This window comes from Ischnura elegans, chromosome 11, assembly GCF_921293095.1.
Source record: "Ischnura elegans chromosome 11, ioIscEleg1.1, whole genome shotgun sequence".
NCBI classification, from domain to species: Eukaryota; Metazoa; Arthropoda; class Insecta; order Odonata; family Coenagrionidae; genus Ischnura; species Ischnura elegans.
Window position 1 is genome coordinate 88,410,082 of NC_060256.1, and position 20,956 is coordinate 88,431,037.

At 37.4% G+C, this 20,956-nt stretch overlaps 1 protein-coding gene across 2 annotated transcripts in view; it reads left to right on the forward strand.

Moving 5' to 3' along the window:
* LOC124167886 overlaps window positions 1–20,775 on the forward strand; it is a 38,192-nt gene extending 17,417 nt beyond the window's left edge. The window contains exons 7-12 of one of the 2 annotated variants that reach the window (XM_046545944.1): window positions 1,217–1,612; window positions 2,715–2,956; window positions 5,533–5,654; window positions 6,084–6,157; window positions 15,127–15,265; window positions 19,905–20,775. In XM_046545944.1, coding sequence (XP_046401900.1) covers window positions 1,217–1,612; window positions 2,715–2,956; window positions 5,533–5,654; window positions 6,084–6,157; window positions 15,127–15,265; window positions 19,905–20,283 — 1,352 coding nt within the window. In that variant the 3' untranslated portion in view covers window positions 20,284–20,775. The remainder of the gene's footprint in view (window positions 1–1,216; window positions 1,613–2,714; window positions 2,957–5,532; window positions 5,655–6,083; window positions 6,158–15,126; window positions 15,266–19,904) is intronic. The other variant, XM_046545945.1, reaches the window with a different exon arrangement.
* Window positions 20,776–20,956: the final 181 nt, after the last annotated feature.

The window sequence follows — 20,956 nt, forward strand, 5'->3', positions numbered from 1 at the left end:
CTTCGGGCACAGTCTGAACAAAGTATCCATTAAACCATTAAGTATGAAGTTGGGAACTGTTCAGGGTCATTCCATGTCAAATCAATCAATATTTTGACCAAATGAAACCCACCATCTCGGATTTTCATGAAACTTGCCATGGTCATCCATTCTGGTATAATTAGAGATTGTGTGCAATTTTAGCCATTTAAACCGTTGTGAAGTCAGGAACTGTTCAGTGTTTCTCCTGTTCTCTCTCACTGCAGGCAGTGAATTTTTTTCAGCTCAGGCAGATGGAGTCAAAAAACATTCACTGCCAGAAACATTCGCTGCCAGTAGTGTTCATACCATCGTGAGTGAAAGTTGTAATTTCAAATAAGTGTTGCTTTCTGCAGGATAACTACACTTTTCAATGCCTGATTAGCAGTCTTTCATTACTGAATAAAAGAAATTTTATGTATCTACGACGCCTAAATGTGAGCAAATAGTGGTACATCAGAATTTGTTATGAAATAGCCTCTGTTACAGAGATGTAATTATTCATGGAGAAACTGATGCACCTGCACTTGAGTAAACCTGCGAGTGAACACTGATTGTTCAACATGGTAGACAGATGCTTTTTACCTAGATCAATATCAATGAGGGATTTGATCCAATATCCCCTGACACCACATGATTGATCAGTAGAGGCGTCACTTGATAAAATTTCTTCATTTTAAATCAAACTTAAATTTGTTTAGTTCACAGGCACATTTTGTTTTGCTACATCATCTGGTCTAGTCCACGACGAAACCGGTCATCAAAAATAATATGGGAAACTTATAAGTTTTTATAGTTAAAAATAAAATGATTGATAATGATAGTAATACAGTTGAGGACCTAAAATCCAGAAAGCTTGGGACCAAAGGGCTTCTGGATTTCTGGTTTTCTGGATTTCTGGTCTTCATAGTGTACTTAGTAAATTTATTAATTTATACATGTGATCAGGCTCTTGTACTTGATATTTGATATCCTTATGTGTCCGTGACAAGGTTTTTAGCATATGTCCATAGCATGTGCTAACTTCCTACTCATCCCAGAACAAGGCTTGGAGTGTGGTGCCACGAGGTGGCAAGTCAAAACACTACGCAGAGGAATTTTCAAATGTTCTGGATTTTGGGTTTTCCGGGTTTCTGGATACCGGATTTGAGGTCCTCAACTGTAATATGATAATAATGTGATGACTCCTTTGTTCCAGACAACAATCAGTGGTTCCATTCACACGAGGAGAAGAAGTGTCCTCAGATGGGGCTTGTCGACAAGGGTGACGACGAGCAGACTCCGAGGGCAAACATGAGTGGTCAGAGCAGCATGGGAAGCGATGGAGTTTGTGGCGCTGGGCTCAAGCTCAGCGCCACTGCACACCAGGCCAAGGTGGTGTGCTGCTGCAATGGGTGGTCGGTGCCCATGAAACTCGTGGAAGAGGTCACTGCTCTGAAGGAGTGCAACCGCAAGTTGGCTCGAGAGCTCAGGGAAACGAGGAAGGAGCTGGACGACCTCAAAGTGATGCTGCCCAACGCAGACTCCTTGAAGCACGACGGCTCCATGAGCTGGCAGTACCCAGGAGTGGACTATCGGCCGGGGATGATAGCAGGTGGGGGATTGGTTGCCAACTATTCTGCCATCATCATCATAAGAGTGATCCAGGAATTTTTTCGAATACGAATCTGGATCGGACACTTTATTTCATGTGTCGGATCTTCGGATATTTTCAGATCCAACTGCATTTTTAAATTGTCTGCCATAAAACGAAATATGTAATTACTCAAGTTTCTTCTAGGTACATGCAATCAAATAAATGCTATTTAGATTGTCGTACAAATTTTAATATTTTTAATGATTATAATATTTATATTTGAGCTTTCAAGTTATTTTTTAACAACAATATCTTTACATGCTCAGGATCTAAACTATTAAGCTTGTGTTTGGCAGTGAAAATAGGTTTCAATGTACAGCTAAACCAATTGACTGTATTCTAATTTTCCTCACAAACATTTCCCCCGAAATTTATCACTTTCCCATCACATACTCACTTGTGTTTTGCCTGCAAATGCTTCAGTTGTGGTGAGGTGGATTTTGCACTTCCTCACGAAGGTTACACGTCATAGTGCACAAACATGTCATACATTGAGTTCTCCTTATCTCTATAAAAATGTTTCTACACATTGAACAACATTTTAATTAGTATATTGTTAAATTAAATTGCAATTGCGCAATCTGCAACACTATTAGCTATGTTAAGAACAACATTGACATCATGAACGACATGTTGCGGGAACAAGGAAACGACCGTTCAGCGAGAGGATTAGGGTGGGCAGCAGAAGCGGGCAAAGGGGATGTGGAGGGGAAGGAGTGCACTTCCTCAGTCATTCAAGCAACAAAACTATGAATGAGGGAGTCAAGGACGAACATGTCAGATCTTGCTAGTTTGTGATGTTATTGCCTTCAAAGCGAAGCCGGGTGAGCTATGTGATGCTTGTAGTTGGCAAATACTCTCAGAAATGTGTTGCGTTCGGTCTCATTCCTTTATTTGAATCTTGTGCATGTCACACAGTTGCCGAAAGTTATCGAGATATCTTCTACGTTAGTGTGCACGTATGGGTGACTCTCTTGAGGTGCAACGCTGGCTGCTCTGGGGTTAATTTTTAATTATGTATTTTTTCTGTGTCAATATTCATAATTGATCTTATTTTCAGAGCTTGTTCAAGAGCTGCGCGAAGCGTCAAGGCTGAGGGAGGAGGCATTCCTATCACACGTCCAATCGGCCGTGATGAGTCAGGGTGCGTCGTGCAGCTGCGGCGCAGCGCTCATGCCTGATGGAGGAGGCGCCCTCGGGGCCGGCAAGAGGAAGATGATGTGTTGGTGGTGGGGCAAGAGCAAATGGAACAAACCAGGACATTCGCAGAGCGCCTCCACTTGCTCACCGCTAAGCTCGTCGGTATGTATGGGCACCTAGCGTCAGTGCATTTGGCAGAGATAAGGCCATTCGGTCAGACCCAAAATCACAATTCAGTTCTAGAATTTGTTAGGTACAGTGAACTCCCAACTATCTGGGTTAATGATGGGAAGAAGAGGCACGAATAATCAATCAGAGAGCGCGTAAAATCCAAGATATCACTTTTATTTTTAAAGTTCAGAATTAACGTAAATAAAAAGTATATTCTTATTTATTCTTCGTATTATTCCATCATTCGACTCACTTGTGATCAGTTTTTAAAAAGCTATGCAGCGTAGCGATGAGTTCGAAGCGGTCCAGTTATTCTCAATATTTGAAATAGAGTACATGCACCCACGAGGTTTACACTGTAAAGTTATTAAATCGATGGATGTTACCATCAAGATGACATATTTCAAGTAACATTACGAGGTGGGTGACAGCATTTCTAGTCGTCAAATCAAGATTACTCTATTGCAAAATTTGTGATTGTGGACTTTGTAAGCAATATATTGTAATATTATCATTTCCATCATACTCCAGACAGACAAATGCCGATGATTAAGCCTCCTCACCGCAAATTTTTAATGATGTCAGGTTTGACCGTCTTTTAAATTTGTGAAGCCACCCCTTGGCTGCCGTGAAGCCAATTCCATTCCCAACTTCAGGGCCTCCATTCTTGCTTGTTCCTGCAAGATGGACCCTGAAATGGGGATTATCCTAGCCCATGCCCAAGAAAGCCAGTTGAAGACGGCTTGATCCAGGTCCTCATTTACAGTCGTAATGAGGTGTTTTTGGTTAGGCCCCTGGCCCATGCAGCGTTAACAATTTTCAGCCGTTGGGCAAGAATTTTCATCGGTGTGGATGGCCTAATGTCATACTTATTTGTGACTTCGTCTTCTTCGTGCCACAATACACGGCCATAAAAATATCAAACTTCTCCTCCAAATAAAACAGTCTCAGCTTCTCACCACATTCCAACATCTCTACAAACATATTGAAGAGATCGACTTTGAAAATAAAGCACGCAATTCAAACAGCGTTGAGATTGATGAGTTCAATAGTGTGGTTTCCTATTATTTTTTTATTGCCTAAATCGAAAGATCATTACTCCTGGACTACTCAGTTCACGCTCTTAGATTTTCGAATTACGGTATCTATTTTTTGCGATTAATCAAAAAGTGAAAATTTGTAAGCGTGCGGAAACGCGACGGCTAAGTAGGAATGATGGGAAAAAGTCTGTGTGACGTATTTCTGGTTCCCGCTGCCATCCTGTGAGGTGACCTTGAGGTGAGGCTTGAGCACTGATATGACGCAGGCTGCTAGCAGGTAGCAGAGTACCCTGCTAGCAGGTAGCGCTTGGCTTAAATATGCATTATTACTACCTTATCAAAGGAAGGAAACTTTCCGACCTTAGACAATTTTAATAAGTGATTATTAAGAGATGTTTCCCTGAGGTCTGTGCCTTATGCATGCATTGGTAATCTCAGACGATGTAAAACTCCTATCCTCTCGTGTAGAAACTAGGTCCCTGTGACGTCACGTGGAGTGGAATAGCATGGGTGCCAATCTGCCCTTTTTCAAACTAGGTTAAAATTGACCATTGCCATTCGTCTAAACCGGTATTTCTAAAACCAAATAATTTGTATATTATGAATACACTAATGGTGGGTAACGAATCGCAATCAATGCCTTTCGTTTTCTTTGATGATGGAAACTACCCTATTCCTGCTTAAGGGATGACTTTCATATCTTAAGCAGGAATATTTTATACTTTCAAGAATTTATCCAAGATGCAAACGCAAAAGCTTCTCGTTAGTTTTGAGATGGCATTGAAATAAACTATGAGAATGAAACAAAATTTAATGCTGAGTCATATGCAAAAGAATTAAGAGAGGCAACTGTTGGCTTTCATGTTTGAGCACACACATTGCATTTCCAGTGATTAGAAGTTCTCCGAGATGGTGGCGAGTAAAAACAATGCTCATTGGAATTAATACGTTGTATTCCATAAATTATCCTCAATAATTGTCAAAAGAATATAATGTAACTCAATTATTCTTCTTAATTGTAAACAATGTTGTTGTCTCTTTTAACTTATTTATTCAACTGCTCTGTTAACTAGTAAACAACTTTTTCTTACCCTCGACAACCCTCTGCTTATTTATAAACTTCAGCACTGATGTTGTTGATTTAAATTAACATTTCATTAAAATAATTACTATTAACTTCAACAGAATTAAATCATGCAACCGTGAGTCAATGCTGTAAGTTGCTGGAAGAATGCCAAAGTGAAAGTTAAGGTTACGATTAATAACGACGTTTCTGATTGGCTTGTTCAGTGGAAGTGTCTGATTGCCCCTCCTACGCTATGGATACAAAATTATTCATAGTAATATAGTGTTTAGTTTTAAATTGAACTACTCCAAAGAACACGAAAAATACCTACGGATGACACAGTGGTTTAGGCCATAGCTTTCCTTAACTATAACCGTAGGTAAAAATTCATCTGATGTTGCTCCTAAAATTTATTTTCTCATTTATTCAGAGTGTCACTAATCATTGAAATATAATTTTAGGATGTGTTGCAATTGGACCAGGATTGTGAGCAGAAGAAATTGAGCATGAGGCTGAGAAGGATAGAAGAGAGGCTGAACAGTTACAAAATATCTGGAGAAACTGAAATGCCAAGAAGTAGCAGGTGAGTAGATGCTTTGTCCTTGATGCATATTCTTTGGATGTTTATGAGCAGGTCACCATGGTATTATTTCAATGATGATGCATTCATTATTCAAGATGAATCTGTTAATTGTTTGCAATTATCAAATATTGTAAACGAGTGATTATCCTTGCGCAGATTATAATGCTCGAGTTTCGCCCTCCTTTGAAGTTTTCTGCAATCTTGATTTTAGAAAAATAAAATCGGATGCAAAAACACCGGGATTATTGTATGTTAATGCTAGGATTAACAAGTCCTTAATAAATCCATTAGAATTCCCTTGATATCCTCTGAAAAATTGAAAATTATGTCAAGAAATTAGTATCTCTCCAATATCTATATAAAAATCTATGTAAAAAAAAACTCTGTAATTGTGACCACTAACTAATTAAGTAAATTTCTCATTTTCAGTCTCCAAGAAACTGACTTCAGTTTATCATCTGCCAAAGGTGCTAAAGTACCTCCAAGTGAGGATATCAATCAGAGTGAGTACATATATAATGCTTGAAAGTTTGCATTGTCAACTAGGCCGTTTCTCTGCATAACAAACTGCAGTGTTAATGAAACAATAATGGGTATGTGGTAAAATATTTTACCTTGCCTCAAAAAAATTTATTTTCATACGGCCATCTTAGGTTTTAAGTTGAACCACACTGAAGAACATGGAAGCTTGTTTTTTGAAAACTTAAGATAGAAATGAAATAGGAGTGACTAAATGAATGATACTTGGCACATTTGCTATGGGAAATCAAGAACTTGGATGGCTTAGTGATCTGCGCAGTGGCACGCAATTGCAAAGTTCCGTGGTCCAGGAAAATTTTTTCCCATGGCAATTAACGTGAACTCCGGCAGAAATGTTTGTTTCAAGACTTACATGAATGGAAAAAACTATTGATTATGTTGGTTAGTACATGATTTACCCCAAGGTAGAGGATGAAATAGAATCAAAATTTTGCCCCAATTCAAATGCTCAGGGCAAAATTTCAATTCCATTGACTTCAACTGGGCATTTTTGCTGAAAATTTTTAATTTTATATGCAAGCATTGTTTGATCCTGGTAAGTTGTAATAGAGGAAATTTTTTTTTTAGCTTCTTTATCGTTGAGGTATTGATGTCTTTGTTTAGTATGTGCTTGTTGCATGTGTAAATGTTGTGTGCATAGTGAAAATCTTTAATTCAATGAAGTTGCTTTTATATATGTAGTCATTGTTATCAGAAAATTTTACAATTGCTTAATAATTGTCAATTTATTGTTTTGCATTCATAATTTTCCATTTCTTTCCATGCAGTGGTTTTTATTGGTATTATCACTAACCACGGAATTCATTTGTGTGCTATCCAAGGATTCTCCGTATCCCAAACCATGTATCATACTTTATTCCCATTCATTTTTGCATCTCCTTTCATTGTGCTCTTGCCTTGTCTTCTAATCATGTGCTGAATTCATGTATACTCATGCATCTTATTGCGTAAGGTATGCATTCCTTTGGGTTTAGCTGTTAACACTTATACAATGTGCATTAAACAAGATAATTTTATCACTGTGAAAAGTGGAATGCATTCCTATAAGGAGAGTTGCTGGGTGTTTGATTTCCTTAAGACAATATATACATATTCCTATTACAAGCCTTGGAAAAGATAATTTTTAGTGATGGGTCAGTTCGATTCCTCGATTCTCGGCCAAGAACCGGAATCGAAAACGAGTACTTGCCAAAGCGAAAAATCGATTCCGATTCCAGTAGTACTTCAAACAACAAAATAAACGACCGCGTTTCCAACAGTCATTTGAATTTTCGCGCCACGTAATCGTAATAACAAAACACATATCTTCTTGGGATGTGCGAGTACTCGAAAATTCAAGTCGATCGAGTAGTTGGTACTCGACTCGAGCGTTCCGAGTCGCATTACGAATGTCGAGTCGAGTAGTTAAGGTTACAGTGCTTTCGAGGCTAGTAGGTACAGCAATCTGGCGATAGGAAGCGCTATCATGAAACTCATGTAATAATGCAGTTTTTAAAGCCGATAAGTCACTCTAATGCCTTGGCCTGGTAGTTTCAGCTTGCCGAATACACTATAGTTGTCGACGTGGGCGCCGAATACCTTTACGCCAGCCGCAGCGGCCGATCGTCTTCCTACCCGGCGCACACTGGTCTGAAATCGGAAAAAGCTGGAATAAAGTCCAAAATGACCTTTTTGGGGATAGAGACTTGAAACTCAGCGTAAATACTCATAAATCATTACCAAATATTGCTTTATATGCCATTTCACATAAATACGAACCTTTAGTGAGATACAGAGGCCCAAGCATGACCAATTTTTCAATGCCACGCGAGATATCGTTTTTCCTCAAAAAATCTTTGAATTTATCCAAGTGGTTTTGCGTTGGTGTGAGTTTTATGGAATATAAAACGCAATATTCCTTTGATCTGGTGCTTTGCCTATACTTTCAATGACTTTCGAAGATTTTGGCTCTCATCTGTCGGGTTTTACAACGCAAAATGGCCGACCCGTTTTTCACGTGAAATTTGACATAAAGTAGACATTATCTTTCGTTTACGAAAAATATAACTCGGAAAATTTGAACCGCAATATAAAGTAGAGATTTCTAAAGAGTACTAATAAGAAATCTTGAAAAGAAAGTTTGCGAAGAAGGAAATAAGAGCGATTTTTCAATCGCGCATCAAGGCTGAGCTACACGCTGCGGAACTTTAAGGCTCGGTAACAGGCCGATTTTTCAAGTTTTTTAAAAACATTAGTCTTGAAAATCGTCATTTAAAGCATAGATAATCGTCTTCATTGACTTAAAACACTAAACTGAGGATGTTAAAAAGGATTATGTATAGATCGACTTGACCATTTAGCGCATTACTCGAGTGAAAATACTAAGGATTGGATATTTTTTGGAACCATCCCACGCATAAGAAATATGCCTCGGGTATTGAAGTAAAGTGAAGAAATTAAGTCAGCATGCTTAAGAGAGAGAAAAAAGAACTATTTCCGTGAAAGGCAACAACCGATACCCTTTTTCCCTTTCCACCTTCGCCGAGGTGAGTCGGGCGGTAGGGGGAGTTTTCACACCACAAGGCTCTTTTAGCCTTTTTTATTACTGCGACCGTCCGATGTGATATTCATTTGTAGCGTTTAGTTTCTTTCTTCAACTTAAAGCAAGAGATTTTAAGGTTGATTTAATGACGTGAGAAGTATAGCATTTTTTTTGGCTCTACAAAACTAAAGTTTAGTTCTATAGTTGTTCGCTTCGACCACTTGAATTCCATGAAGATTCAAGATCCAAAAAATCGTTGATATAATTTTTAATAAAAATTCCAAAGTTTCTGAAATCTTGCAAATTTGGTGGGAAAGTACATGCCCAATAACACACATGTGTAGCAGAAGGCAATTTTCTGCAGGCAGCAATACTATAACATGGAGACGTCAAAACCTGCTGGCTGAGCATGTAGAATAATTGGTTTTTCTGCTTGAGAATTTGAAAGGGCCAAATATTACATAGATTCATATACGTAGTATGTAATCTTTATTACAGCTATGAAAATTTCTGTACTCAGGTATATTCTGTTTTGAAATATAGCTATTATATTTTAATTACATAGTAATTATTTGAAAGATGCTTTTGTCAACTGACTCTTTCACGGAGTAATATTTTTTTAAAGTGGTTTTCTTGTTGCCTGGAATTAAGTGATATTTTTCTTGGAGCCTATGGCATCAGAATCGATGGAATCAGTATCGGTAGAATCGGAATCGAAATGTCAGAATCGGAATCGGGATCGGAATCGATAAAATTTTGGAATCGACCCATCACTAATAATTTTTATAAATATTTATTCTTACAAATATTTTTAAAGGTAAATGGCCCTTGCTTTAAGTTGTTTTCTCATGAAATGTTGCCAACTAACACAAATAAATGAAAGTAAAAGAATACCTTATGAACATTTTTGTTTATAGAATTGACTACAATTTAGGATTTTCAGTAAATATTCAGCCAAAACAAATTTTTGTTCTCTCCTTCACCTCTTGACTCTACAGGGTTTGATATAATAGAAGTAAGAACCCATTGTCGTCTTGAATTTGGATTTGTTCAGCAAAAACCCCTGTCATGGCATAGTTACCCTAAACTACATTAGTGATCTACTTTCACAATGATGCCATTCAGTTTAGGAGACTATATTCATTACTCTAGTGGATTGGCTACCTGGGTTTCATGATGAGCATTGCTTCTAGCCATTGACTGTTATGGATTTCGACTAATATATAGACAAATAAGATTTAAGGCAAACAATAGAGTTAATTTGCCTTAAAAGAGAGAGATTTATGTGTACATACTTGTAGATAGTCCACCTTCGATCAAATGAGGGATAAGGGCAATACATATTATTTGGCTTAGCTGCATTGGAAATATTTCACTGAGGAAGGAATTTACCTGGTTGCCAAATAGGGCTAGTCTAGCTAATAGCATTAAATAGTGAAATTATTCTGTACGATGTGTGAGTGTAATCCCTCTGAAAAATCTTTTGTGGTCCTAACTACTTTATGCTTTTTTGTTTATGCTGCATCAACTATGTACTTATATTTGTCGTGTGATGTGAATTCATGCGCAATATAATGCTCAATGAAACTGGTATAAGTTTCATGCATATTTTTTTAATCCTTAGCAGAGGTGTGAATAGGTTCAATGGTGAGATGTCTGTAATATTTTTATTTCTTTAATTGCTGCATGGAATGCATGCATATTCGTAACCCTGATTTTGTTGGAGTTAATATTTTATTTGGGATAATCACATTCTCATTTTCATATTTGAAGCTCACAAATCTGGCTCACAAAATTTGATTTTAGGATTCATTTCGTGGATATTCATGCAGGGCCCTCATGAAAAGTGTGGGGTAACCAACATGTATATTTATCAAAAAAATATATGTTGTGGATCTAGGTGAATAATTAATAAATTGCCCACTTTTATTCCCTTACTGGGCTTTGCATAGACTGTTAGAGGGAAACTCAACTATGCACAGGGACGATGGAACAAGGGGAAAGGCTTTGCTGTTTAGTGTCAGAGTTTTTGAATTTGGAATATTTTCCAGGAAAAATTCAAAGGAACTTCCAGTTTTCTAACTTTTAATGGATAGGTCTCTATTGGTAAGGTCGAACCAATTTTCAAGCCTACAGCTCCTTAATGAAGTGGTCGAAAACATTTTTGGAATTTTGTGTGTTCCGGGTTGCGTCACTTAGGAAAACCCTATTTCTACCATTGAAATCTCTGGAAATTTTGTTTCGAACCGCAAAAAGAAGTTCATATATATTTTTTTAATCCATAGCAGAGGTGTGAATAGGCTTAACTCAGGCAAGATCTTGCAGAACTTTGATAGAGTATAGAGATATGTGTAGTATGTACTGTCAAATTATTAAAAACATTCAATGTGAGGAAATAGATTTTGCGCTAGTAGTTAGGAATGTACCAAATAAAAACAAAATTTCCACCATTTCTAACCTTTTGGGAAGGAAGGTTGTGGAAAGTGGAGGTTTTCTGTTTTTTCCTCCGAATCATATTCTATCCTCCACCTCTGTGCCAAATTTCAGATAGCCGCCATTTCTGGAAGTGGTCAGGAATTTGTATCCACGCTGGTCTAGGGGGCTCCTCCATAAAAGAAACCTCTAAACAGCTTTGCTATGCAACCAAGATAAATAGAGTTATTTTAAATTTTATAAAATTTGGATGTGAAGTAACAAATACACAGTTGAAATTACACCTTTTAATCTAAGCTTTTATATCATTGTTAATTTTCAACTCATTCCTTTATGGAGAAATAACATTGAATCCAAAACATTGAAACTACATATATTGTGTAATTTTTCATCTGGATTCATGACTGTAGTTTTGGGGTTGTGGTGCGACTAGGGGAATAACTTGAGCAGTGAGTACAGCTGACTCAAAAACCACTTTCATAAGAAGTTGAAAAATTTAGTGACTGAAAAAAGAAACACAAATGTGTAGTGAAATCAATTACAGTTCATTTCAGTGAGATTCAAGCACGTTGTTGCCCCCTGGAACGTACACATTATAAGGAAATCAACTTGGGAAAGGAAGTTTACTCATTGTTATTAGATTGAGGGATGAGGGATGAACCAGATACTGTTCACAAGGCTTCTGCAAAGGAAATGACATAGGTGGTGAGTTTGTACGGAAAATGTTTGAGGAGTGAGGATGGGGAAGGTGGAGTGGTTCTGGTGAAATATGCCATCCCACGCTTTTCTAGAGTCCACCCAGGTGGCTGCAAATACACAGATCATGACTCGAATTAAGTTTATGTTACAGGGACCATATACGAGAGGGTATTGAAAAGTAAGGTCTCATTTTTTTTTAAATAGAATATTTTTTTTTTCAACTTTGCGTGTATCATTGTAAAGGGGCACGTGCCCCCCCCCAGACTCTTAAAAAACTATGCAAGATTTTTAGTACGGTCTCACTATCATTGCGTTCATTTTGCATTATGAGATATCCGTGTGCCCTCCCCAAACCCTTATAAAATATGCTCAATTTTAAATACGGTCCCATTTTCATTGCGTTCATTATGTATTACGAGGTATCCGTGTTCCCCCATCACTGATCCTTAAAAAATATGCAAGATTTTTAATACGGTCCCATTATCATAACGTTCATTTTGTATTATGAGGTATCTGTGTCCCCCCCCAGACCCTTAAAAAATATGCAAAATTTTTGATATGGTCCCATTATCATTGCATTCATTTTGTATTATGAGGTATCCTTGTGCTCCCTCCCCCCCAGAAAGAAATCTTGATACGGTCTTCTTTGTGCCCCTCCCCAGAAAGAAATCCTGGATCCGCCCCTGCCTAGGATCATAGAAGAAGACACCTCGGAATGAAAAATAGTGTGGACAAACAGCAGACTCCCGACTTTCCAGCTGCGCTTTATCCGTGTTGCAGATTATCCGTGCATGATTTGCACTCTCGTTCAATTTCTTCCTCGATCTTTATTTTTTTAAATAAAATCAGACGCAAAATCATCGGAATCACTGCATTAACCCTTGGCTACATGTGCCCGTGAGGATAGCGCCAGTGCACACTTGCGGCTTTTTTGCCACACTTAAATATTTTTGGTTTTTTCCTAAATATACATTAAAATTTTAGGGTATTTTAATGCATTTGGATAAAATTTCTAATATTAAAAGCACTTTAAATATTTTCTCTTTCATTAAGATTAACAAAAAATAAAGCATATTGGTATGCAAATTTCTTCGTAAAGACTTTGAATATTTTTTCTTAGGGGTTGCAGACGATTCTTGGTCGAGGAAAAGGCAGCGAAATAGAATACCAAAGTGTACCACCAGTGATCTCCACGCAGTGAAGGCGTTATATCGAATTTTCGAAAAATGCTGCAAAATCCCCGCTTAGCGTGTATCTAAGGGTTAATGCTAGGATACACTGGGCTTATTAGTTCCGTTAGAATCCTCTTCGTATAACGGAAGCGATCGCGCTTAAGCTGCATTCACGGGAGTACCGTCCTTCTGTTTTCCAAGCTTCGCAGTGCGCAACCACGCTTCGTGATCACGGATGCACGTCCCGCAGCAGTTGCAACCCGGGAAACTTATGCGAGAAGCGACTGCGTGGTGTGGTGCCTAACAGAGTAGTTTCCGACGTCGAGCAGTGGTTTTGAAGCGTTTGTGCAAACCACTTTTCTGTATCCATAGTCACGCAGCCACGGATGTGTGGTTTCTGAAATCAGGCCTTACATGGAGCATTAATAATAAGAGCACAACCATGTTCTCGCTGCTAAAAAGATCGCGAACTGGCAAAGAAAGCTCTCGATGAGTCCAGGAAGCACTTAAAAATAACAGAATTACTGCATAAATAATAATATTGCTTGTTTTATGTAAATTATGAACATTGCAAGACATTTCAGTTAAAGTTTGGTTTACCCGTGTTTTCCGATTATTCGAGCCATCCCTTCCCATCATCAGTAAACTGGAAAAGAATCGATGCGGCTAAGAAATAGCCTAACTCACAGTCAATGCCTTATGTGCTGCAGTTTGCTGTTAAATATCTGCAGGCGAACGATAGACAGCTTCCTGCCCACCCTATTTTTTGCCGGAATGCCAAGAATCTGGGGAACTAATTTTTTCGTTGGCGTGAAGGGTTCCACAGTGTTGCGCAATGAATGGCTGCATCTTTTCGGGTTGCCAACCATGTTCGTTGTTTATTTAGACAAGAGAATCGCCTTCATTCCAGGTGGTGTCATCAGGTTATGAAGTGGTGATTATTCGGTGGTTTGCCCATTGTCTTGGTCACATTTGGCTCCAGGAAATCCCTATATTTCGCGGGAGTTATTTGAGAATTCATCAAAATATCCCAATATCCACTAAGCTTCAACCGAAAAGACGGAGATAAGCTCCACAATGTGTGGAAGAGGCAGTTTAAATCCGCAAGCCAATCAGAAGGACAGAAGAAATCAAGCATCAAATGGAACCAAGATGACGGTCTATATGAGGCAGGCTACCCAGATCTTTACCACTTCATCCTGAAGACGCCTGCTGGAACACAGGGTTAACTGTTGTCATTATAAACAAAAAACACAGTTGGAAACCCCAGAAGATGCTGCAATTTATTTTTTCATTAATCTTAATTTATATTTATCGCTAATTTTTTTAAATCAATAGGCCTTAACACTAGCACCGCTGTGTTTTTTCCCATACCTTAAAGTGCCGGGAGAGGTCATTTTAACTGGTAGGTGTTTTCTCTTGTTGTGGTGGTATGTGTAAATAATTTCTTTCTATTTTGAAGTACGTACATGCTATTATTTCATTTTTAATTCAAATTTATAATGCTTTCAAATAAATAAAAATTTTAAACAATTTAGTTTTCCAACTTGAACACACTTTGATAGGTAAACTGAGGTAGTCTATGCTATAATTCTGTGATATAACAGCATAGCATAAAAAAATGAGTTGTGTAGAAACATGCAGACAATCAGTTGTGAATTAAATCTGTAAAAGTGACTGCTACTCATAATGCCAGAAAAAATCTGATTTCAAAGGACTCTAATAATAAGCAGAACATTAATGGTACAGGTCTTAATGACAGCCCTGGCACTTTTAGGTATAATAGAAACTATTTTATAATTCATGCATAAAATTTTTTGGGATGTAGGTAGTTCTGAGGACGAACATTCATTAACAGTCACAAAACATGAGCAATTTTTAACCATCGCGAAGAGGAGACCATTTTAAATTCAAAAAGGGACAAAGTGACTGCCCTTCCAGTGTTAAGATGATAAAATAGCACGAGCCTTTCTCTCCCACCTACACTCATCCACCCACCCCTACTTTTTACTCTCCACATTATTGAGTTTGCAGTGTGCCAGATTTGTGAGCTATTAATTATGTTTTACTTTCATGATTGTATAATTGCTGTCCATTTACTTTTCAGGGGGTAACGTGGGGGTTAGCCAGAAAGAGGAGTGCCTCAATCACGACATAGCTCTCTTGAAGGACGATATTCAGAGTCTAAGGATTGAGTTGCAAGGCATGAAAGCAACGCAGAACGCCCCATTAAATCAATCAAACAAGTATGCTCTTCTCAGCTCTTCTCCCTTTCCAGTGATATTTTTAACGTAGCACCTCTTTAATCGCACGCCTCACTTGCACCTTGTGTAGTACCTTGTGGCACTAGATACATATATTGAATGAACTTTGAAAAATGGGAAAATAAGTGCAGTCATGCCTCAGTTAAACCCTTAGGAAGCTTCTTAACATGTTGCGTACGGATGGGGAGAATTCTCGTCATTTTTTTCTCGAACGTTCCGGACGGATGACGAAGATTCTCGTCATTTAGGCGCGTCGACCTAAACAATTTAAAGCATACAATACATATTCGTTAGTACGTTTTCAGTTGTTGTTCGTCATTCATAATGAATTGATGCATCATCACGTCTGATTGGGTGAAGTTATATTCTAAACATTAGCTTTTTAACCATGTTTAAACCAAAGGCATTACGCCCTAATTGGCTCATATTTCCAATCTCAACTCCTCCACACAGAATTGGCATTCCTAGGAATTTAAATACCCCGCTATACAACGTGTTAAAACTCTTTTTTGTGTAATGGGTCATAATTCTTGGAACTGAGTGGCAGGTAGCTTATGTAGGCAGAAAGATATACTTCAGTTTCCTCATTCTATTTGTATTAGCCAGCCGAGAGCTCTCAACATGCTCTAATCATCACCACAAGTCAACAAACCTAAGGTTGGTTTGTCATAGCTCTCTATTCCACTCTTCTACACGCTAGCCTTTTCATAGGTGTATGTATCTCCTCTTTCAGGGTTCCCACTCTACCTTAAAACCGTGAATAAGCCGTGAATTTTGTCTACCGTGAAAAAACCTGGAAAAAGCCGTGAATTTCGTCGTAAAGCCTTAAAAACCTCTCAAACTTGATTGTAGAACTGCAATTGACTGTTCAAAAGAAAAATCGATATGCCGATCATGTTTCTAGGTCAGTAACTCGCAGACACCGTTTGTCCATGCATTTGTTTGCACACGTATATTCGAAGCGCAATTATTGGTCCGTGTGCCATGACGAGTAACAGATGTTAAGGCTGTGATTGGAAGACCTTTAACCAAAGTGCTCATTAACCCTCGCAAAAAATCAGACACGTCTTCACTTCCCTGCCACCCTCCATTTTCCCCCTAACAACATTTAGCCGGCTCTAAATTTTGCTAACGATAGGCGACGTCATAAGAGCACTTTCATTGCTTCGTTTGCATTGCCGGCGTTTATAGTGTTTGTTAAATTTTTAGTAAACGTGCGGCTGGTGATTTTGACATGATCAATATTTATTCCTAGAATAAAAAAAACAAACCATGAATTGGACAAAATATAGACCGTGAAAACCTGGAAAAAAACGTGAATTTTATAATTCAGTTACAGTGGGAACCCTGTCTTTTACATCCTAATTAATCTGTCCTATGTAATTCATTCGGACTGCCCCTTGCCCTTCTTTCCTTCTACCTGTTCGTTTGCGATTGTTTTCATCGGGCCATCATGCCTCATAATGCAGCCAACTAAGTTTTCCGGTCTTCTCCTCTGAGTTTTTGGAAGACTTCTCTCTCTCTTAGTTCTTCCATATTACCTACTAGGTCCATCCATTTTATCTTCATCATTATTCGGTAACACCATGTGTCGAATGATTCCACTATTCAGATTGATTGTTGGCAAGTTCACCAAGTGGAAACTAGAGATGGGTTGAATAGCAGATTTCTCGAACTCTAATATTAAATCATTGCTCGAATATTCTAATACCTCGAATACTAGAATTACGCAAAGCATATTAAACGTACGTTACTTCTTCTATTTCACTTGATGAATGGATAAATGAAAAGGTAAGCAGTGGAACCTCGATCTATCGATTTTCAAGGGGATGGACGAAAAAAATGATGAATGTGGGAATGTTTAACTAGGTTGCCTATGCAGCAGGAAACCCAGGATTTTGACAAGTAATTGGGATTTCCTTTAAAGGATTCAAACAGGAATTCAGCTGATTAATGGAATATTTTAATTTTATGGAAACAATTTGAGCATATAGTTGATTCAGCTAACATCATTTTCAAATATCCGAAGGGGACACACCACCTCGCGAAAAAATGATTCCATTCCGTCCCAAAACACATCTCACCACAGGAAGGAAATTGAAAAGTACACACAAAGTATTTTTAAGTGAGAAAACAACAATTGTGGGAACAATATGTGTAAAAATTTAAGTGGGCTCAATTGCAATTACATAGTCAAATTTGTAATTAATTATAATTACAATTTACTCTTTGAAAAATTTATCAATAGGATTTCAAATAGGATTACAATTTCTTTTGCTCGTTTACATGATGTGGATCAATTCTCTGTCAATATTTTCTCAAACAGGGAGTCATAGCGTGAACAAGCTTTTGAATTATTGTTCCATGCCATTTCATAACATAATAATTAAAATCTTTGATTAAGGTATAAGTGATAATCCTCCACCAAAAAATTACACCTGGCGATGAGGTTAATGTAGCTGAACTGCCTTTCAGTCAGCACATGTGCATTTCAAATTTTCACTTTTGATTACTCTAATGTTACGATTATTCGTACTAGCTTTTGAGTTGATTACAAGTAAAAATCACTTTTTTCAAGTATCAATTACAAGCAAAAATGATCATAGATATAATTGTTTACAGTAATTCATAATTTTTCCTTCATTGCATCATTTTGATGGAAATTATAGTAATAATAATTCATACATCAGAGTATCACTGCATGACTCTGCTATGCTCTCGCGTAGGATTCATTAATCAATACAGACCACAGTACTTTTTTCTTTATTTTCCTCATTTTTGGGGGTTCAGTCCATCTTGACATGTGCCCCTGACTGAAAGAATAGGTAATTAGGCAATAGGTTTTCCAGTTAAATGCATATACATAATGTATTTGGGATAAATGAGACATGACTGCAAGTGCAGTAAAAAGAGTACATATTGAGTAAAAATATATTTTTCAATTATGTAGATCGATCAGGTTTTTTTTCTACTAGAATTTATTTTCTCCTTCCTATTATCTGTTTCAATAGTTTTGTTTTTATAAAATCCTAAGCTTGAGTCATAGCCTTCAAGAATAGGTTCTTGTAGATCCTCTGACTCATATTTTCTGTTTGCACGCTGCCTATGGCTTCCCGGGCAATCTCAGGTTAATGGCACAATCATTATTCTTCTCAGAGACTGTCTTTTTAACTGCATTTCTCGCAATGTTTCACGTATATATATTTCAGGTACTCCTTAGCAGGATAATCCTATTGCTAGTTTTGTGGGATTTCTTATGAGGAAAACTTTGAAACAATCTCTTGTGGACCAACTCTCTGTAATGGACCAATCACACTCCACATCTTATGAATGCTTTACCTCCCTTAGTTAGATTAGGATTACTATTCAGAGCTTTTACAGGCCAGGGTAAAGACAGGGGATTTGTAATGATACAGGAATTTCAAGAAGAAGTAAGGGAATCTCATTCACTGCAATGGGGAAAATTCATGTCATGTCCGAAAATTCATAAGTTACTGTTTTGTCGTGTGGTTATTGTAATGACTTTTTTTTAATGCTTCCATTTCAATTTGGCACAATATTACCTACAGAAATGTCGGATTACTGGAATTGTACATAAAACAAATCCAAGTCGAAAAAATACATTTTATAGCATGTATTAATTTAGGAATTATGTACATAAATTTCAACTTTGTAGGTGATCTTTAGTGTAACATTATGCATTTGTCGCGTGCACTTTTCCATCTTGTCCATTAGTGCACCCCGCAACATACATTCCACTTCTTATACCAATTACATTTCATTCAATGGTTCTTGCGGATCAGGTTAAAGCATGCAAAAGTGCAATGTAAACAAATGTCAAAAACCACTTGTACATTCTTATGCACATTTTTATTGGTCTATTGCATGCCCCTGCTTTCCCTAGTTACATATGTACCTAGTACATCTCTTGGGTGCTAGTGGAAAAGTAATCTTTAAATGGGTCGCATTTGTTGTAACATGTATTTGTTTTTTTAATCTATTTAAATATTTTATTCATATATTTATCAACTGTCACAAACACTTTGCATATCTAGCTGCACTGTTTGTTCATTTTGTATACATTGTTTCTCGAGGTCTTTAGTGTCATTATTGCACAAAGCTTACATTTATCTACATTTTTTTTAATCATTGGGCGTATAAAGCATGACATGTGCACATACATGTAAAGGTCAATTGGATAAGGCTATGGGACAAAATTAAGCAAATACATACTAATTTGGTTGGGGATCCTGCTGCTATGTTTAAGAAATTAAAGTTACTCGTGATTTGTGTGTTTGTTAGTTCAATGTATGTATAAACCTAATGAATTCTAATTGTGTATCTGTAAATATTCCAAACTTGGGAAAATTGTACTCTTTTAACTCCTATTTGACCTTGTGGATTGATTTTTTTGTATGAAAAATTTTTCAATTTCATTTTACATATTTAGAATTCTTACTCAACTTTTACTGTTGGTGGTGTTATTTGATTTTTTTCACATCTTGAAATCTGTTTCATTAATTAATACCTCTTATAAAAATTACAATTTTCAAATGTATTTATTAATTCATTCAATTAATTAATTGAAAATTGTATTTTGCCGCCCTCTCACTTTTTTTAGGATTGAGCAGCTTACAGCTCTCATACAGAAAGTCGCGTGCCCACCAAATGGAATATCACTGAGTGGATCCACTGCTCTGAGCAGCCAAGGGAGCCGTCCAACGAAAGAAGGAACGAGCAAACATTCTCAGGAGGACGTGGGCAGTGGTCTTGCCAACAAAAGTATTTCTGCCAACGACAGTAATTCCGACTCAGGGAAAGCCAGCGGATGTGACCGGGAAGACACCAATTCGAGCGGAAGTGCCAGGAAGAAAAAGCCAGAACCTGACCTCTCTAGCAGCTTGGAATCTGATAGCTCTAATAGTAGCTGTGATAGCAATATGGGAATCACCTCCATCTCCTCACCCGTCACCATGCATGGACCCGTAACAGATTTGTAGCATCAAAGTAGGCGGCACTGTCTCCTCCCTGACTATCACATTACATACATAGTTGGTGGGAATATTTAAGTTATAAATTAATCAAACGACTCACAATACAATCTCTTGCCAAGTAGCCACAAGGAATTTCTAATGGTAAACACTAATTGCTCATTTTACAATAAATATTTCAAGGATGTGAACAAGCCTTATATGTAATATTTTTTTAATTTAATTCACCACTTGTTTGTGAATGTCGGCCAAATTGGGTTCTTAATAACTAATTATGTGAAAAGGCTGTTGTTACCTGCATATTTTGACTCCTTGTGTCATGTACAGATACGTGTACTTGGCATCTTTTACTGTTTCTACCACCCTTGGATACTAAAATGTTCCTCAGAACAGGGTGAAGGATACCATATTTGTTGGAAAGTACATAACGTCTTTCACTCCTTTATCATTATTTTACTACACTTGTATTTGTTATTCCTCAAATAAATTAAATGAATAAAATCCTCAGTTTTTTTATGTACATCAAAAAAGTACTATAATGAATGTAGAGGAGCTATCTCACCACATTTTGGAGAAAGCTAGGGTGGTGCGTTCATTTGTATTGCCAAATCATCAAATATCCCAAACCTATTTCCACCAGTCATAACTGAAGGAGACAAATTCATAATTACACCTTCCCCAA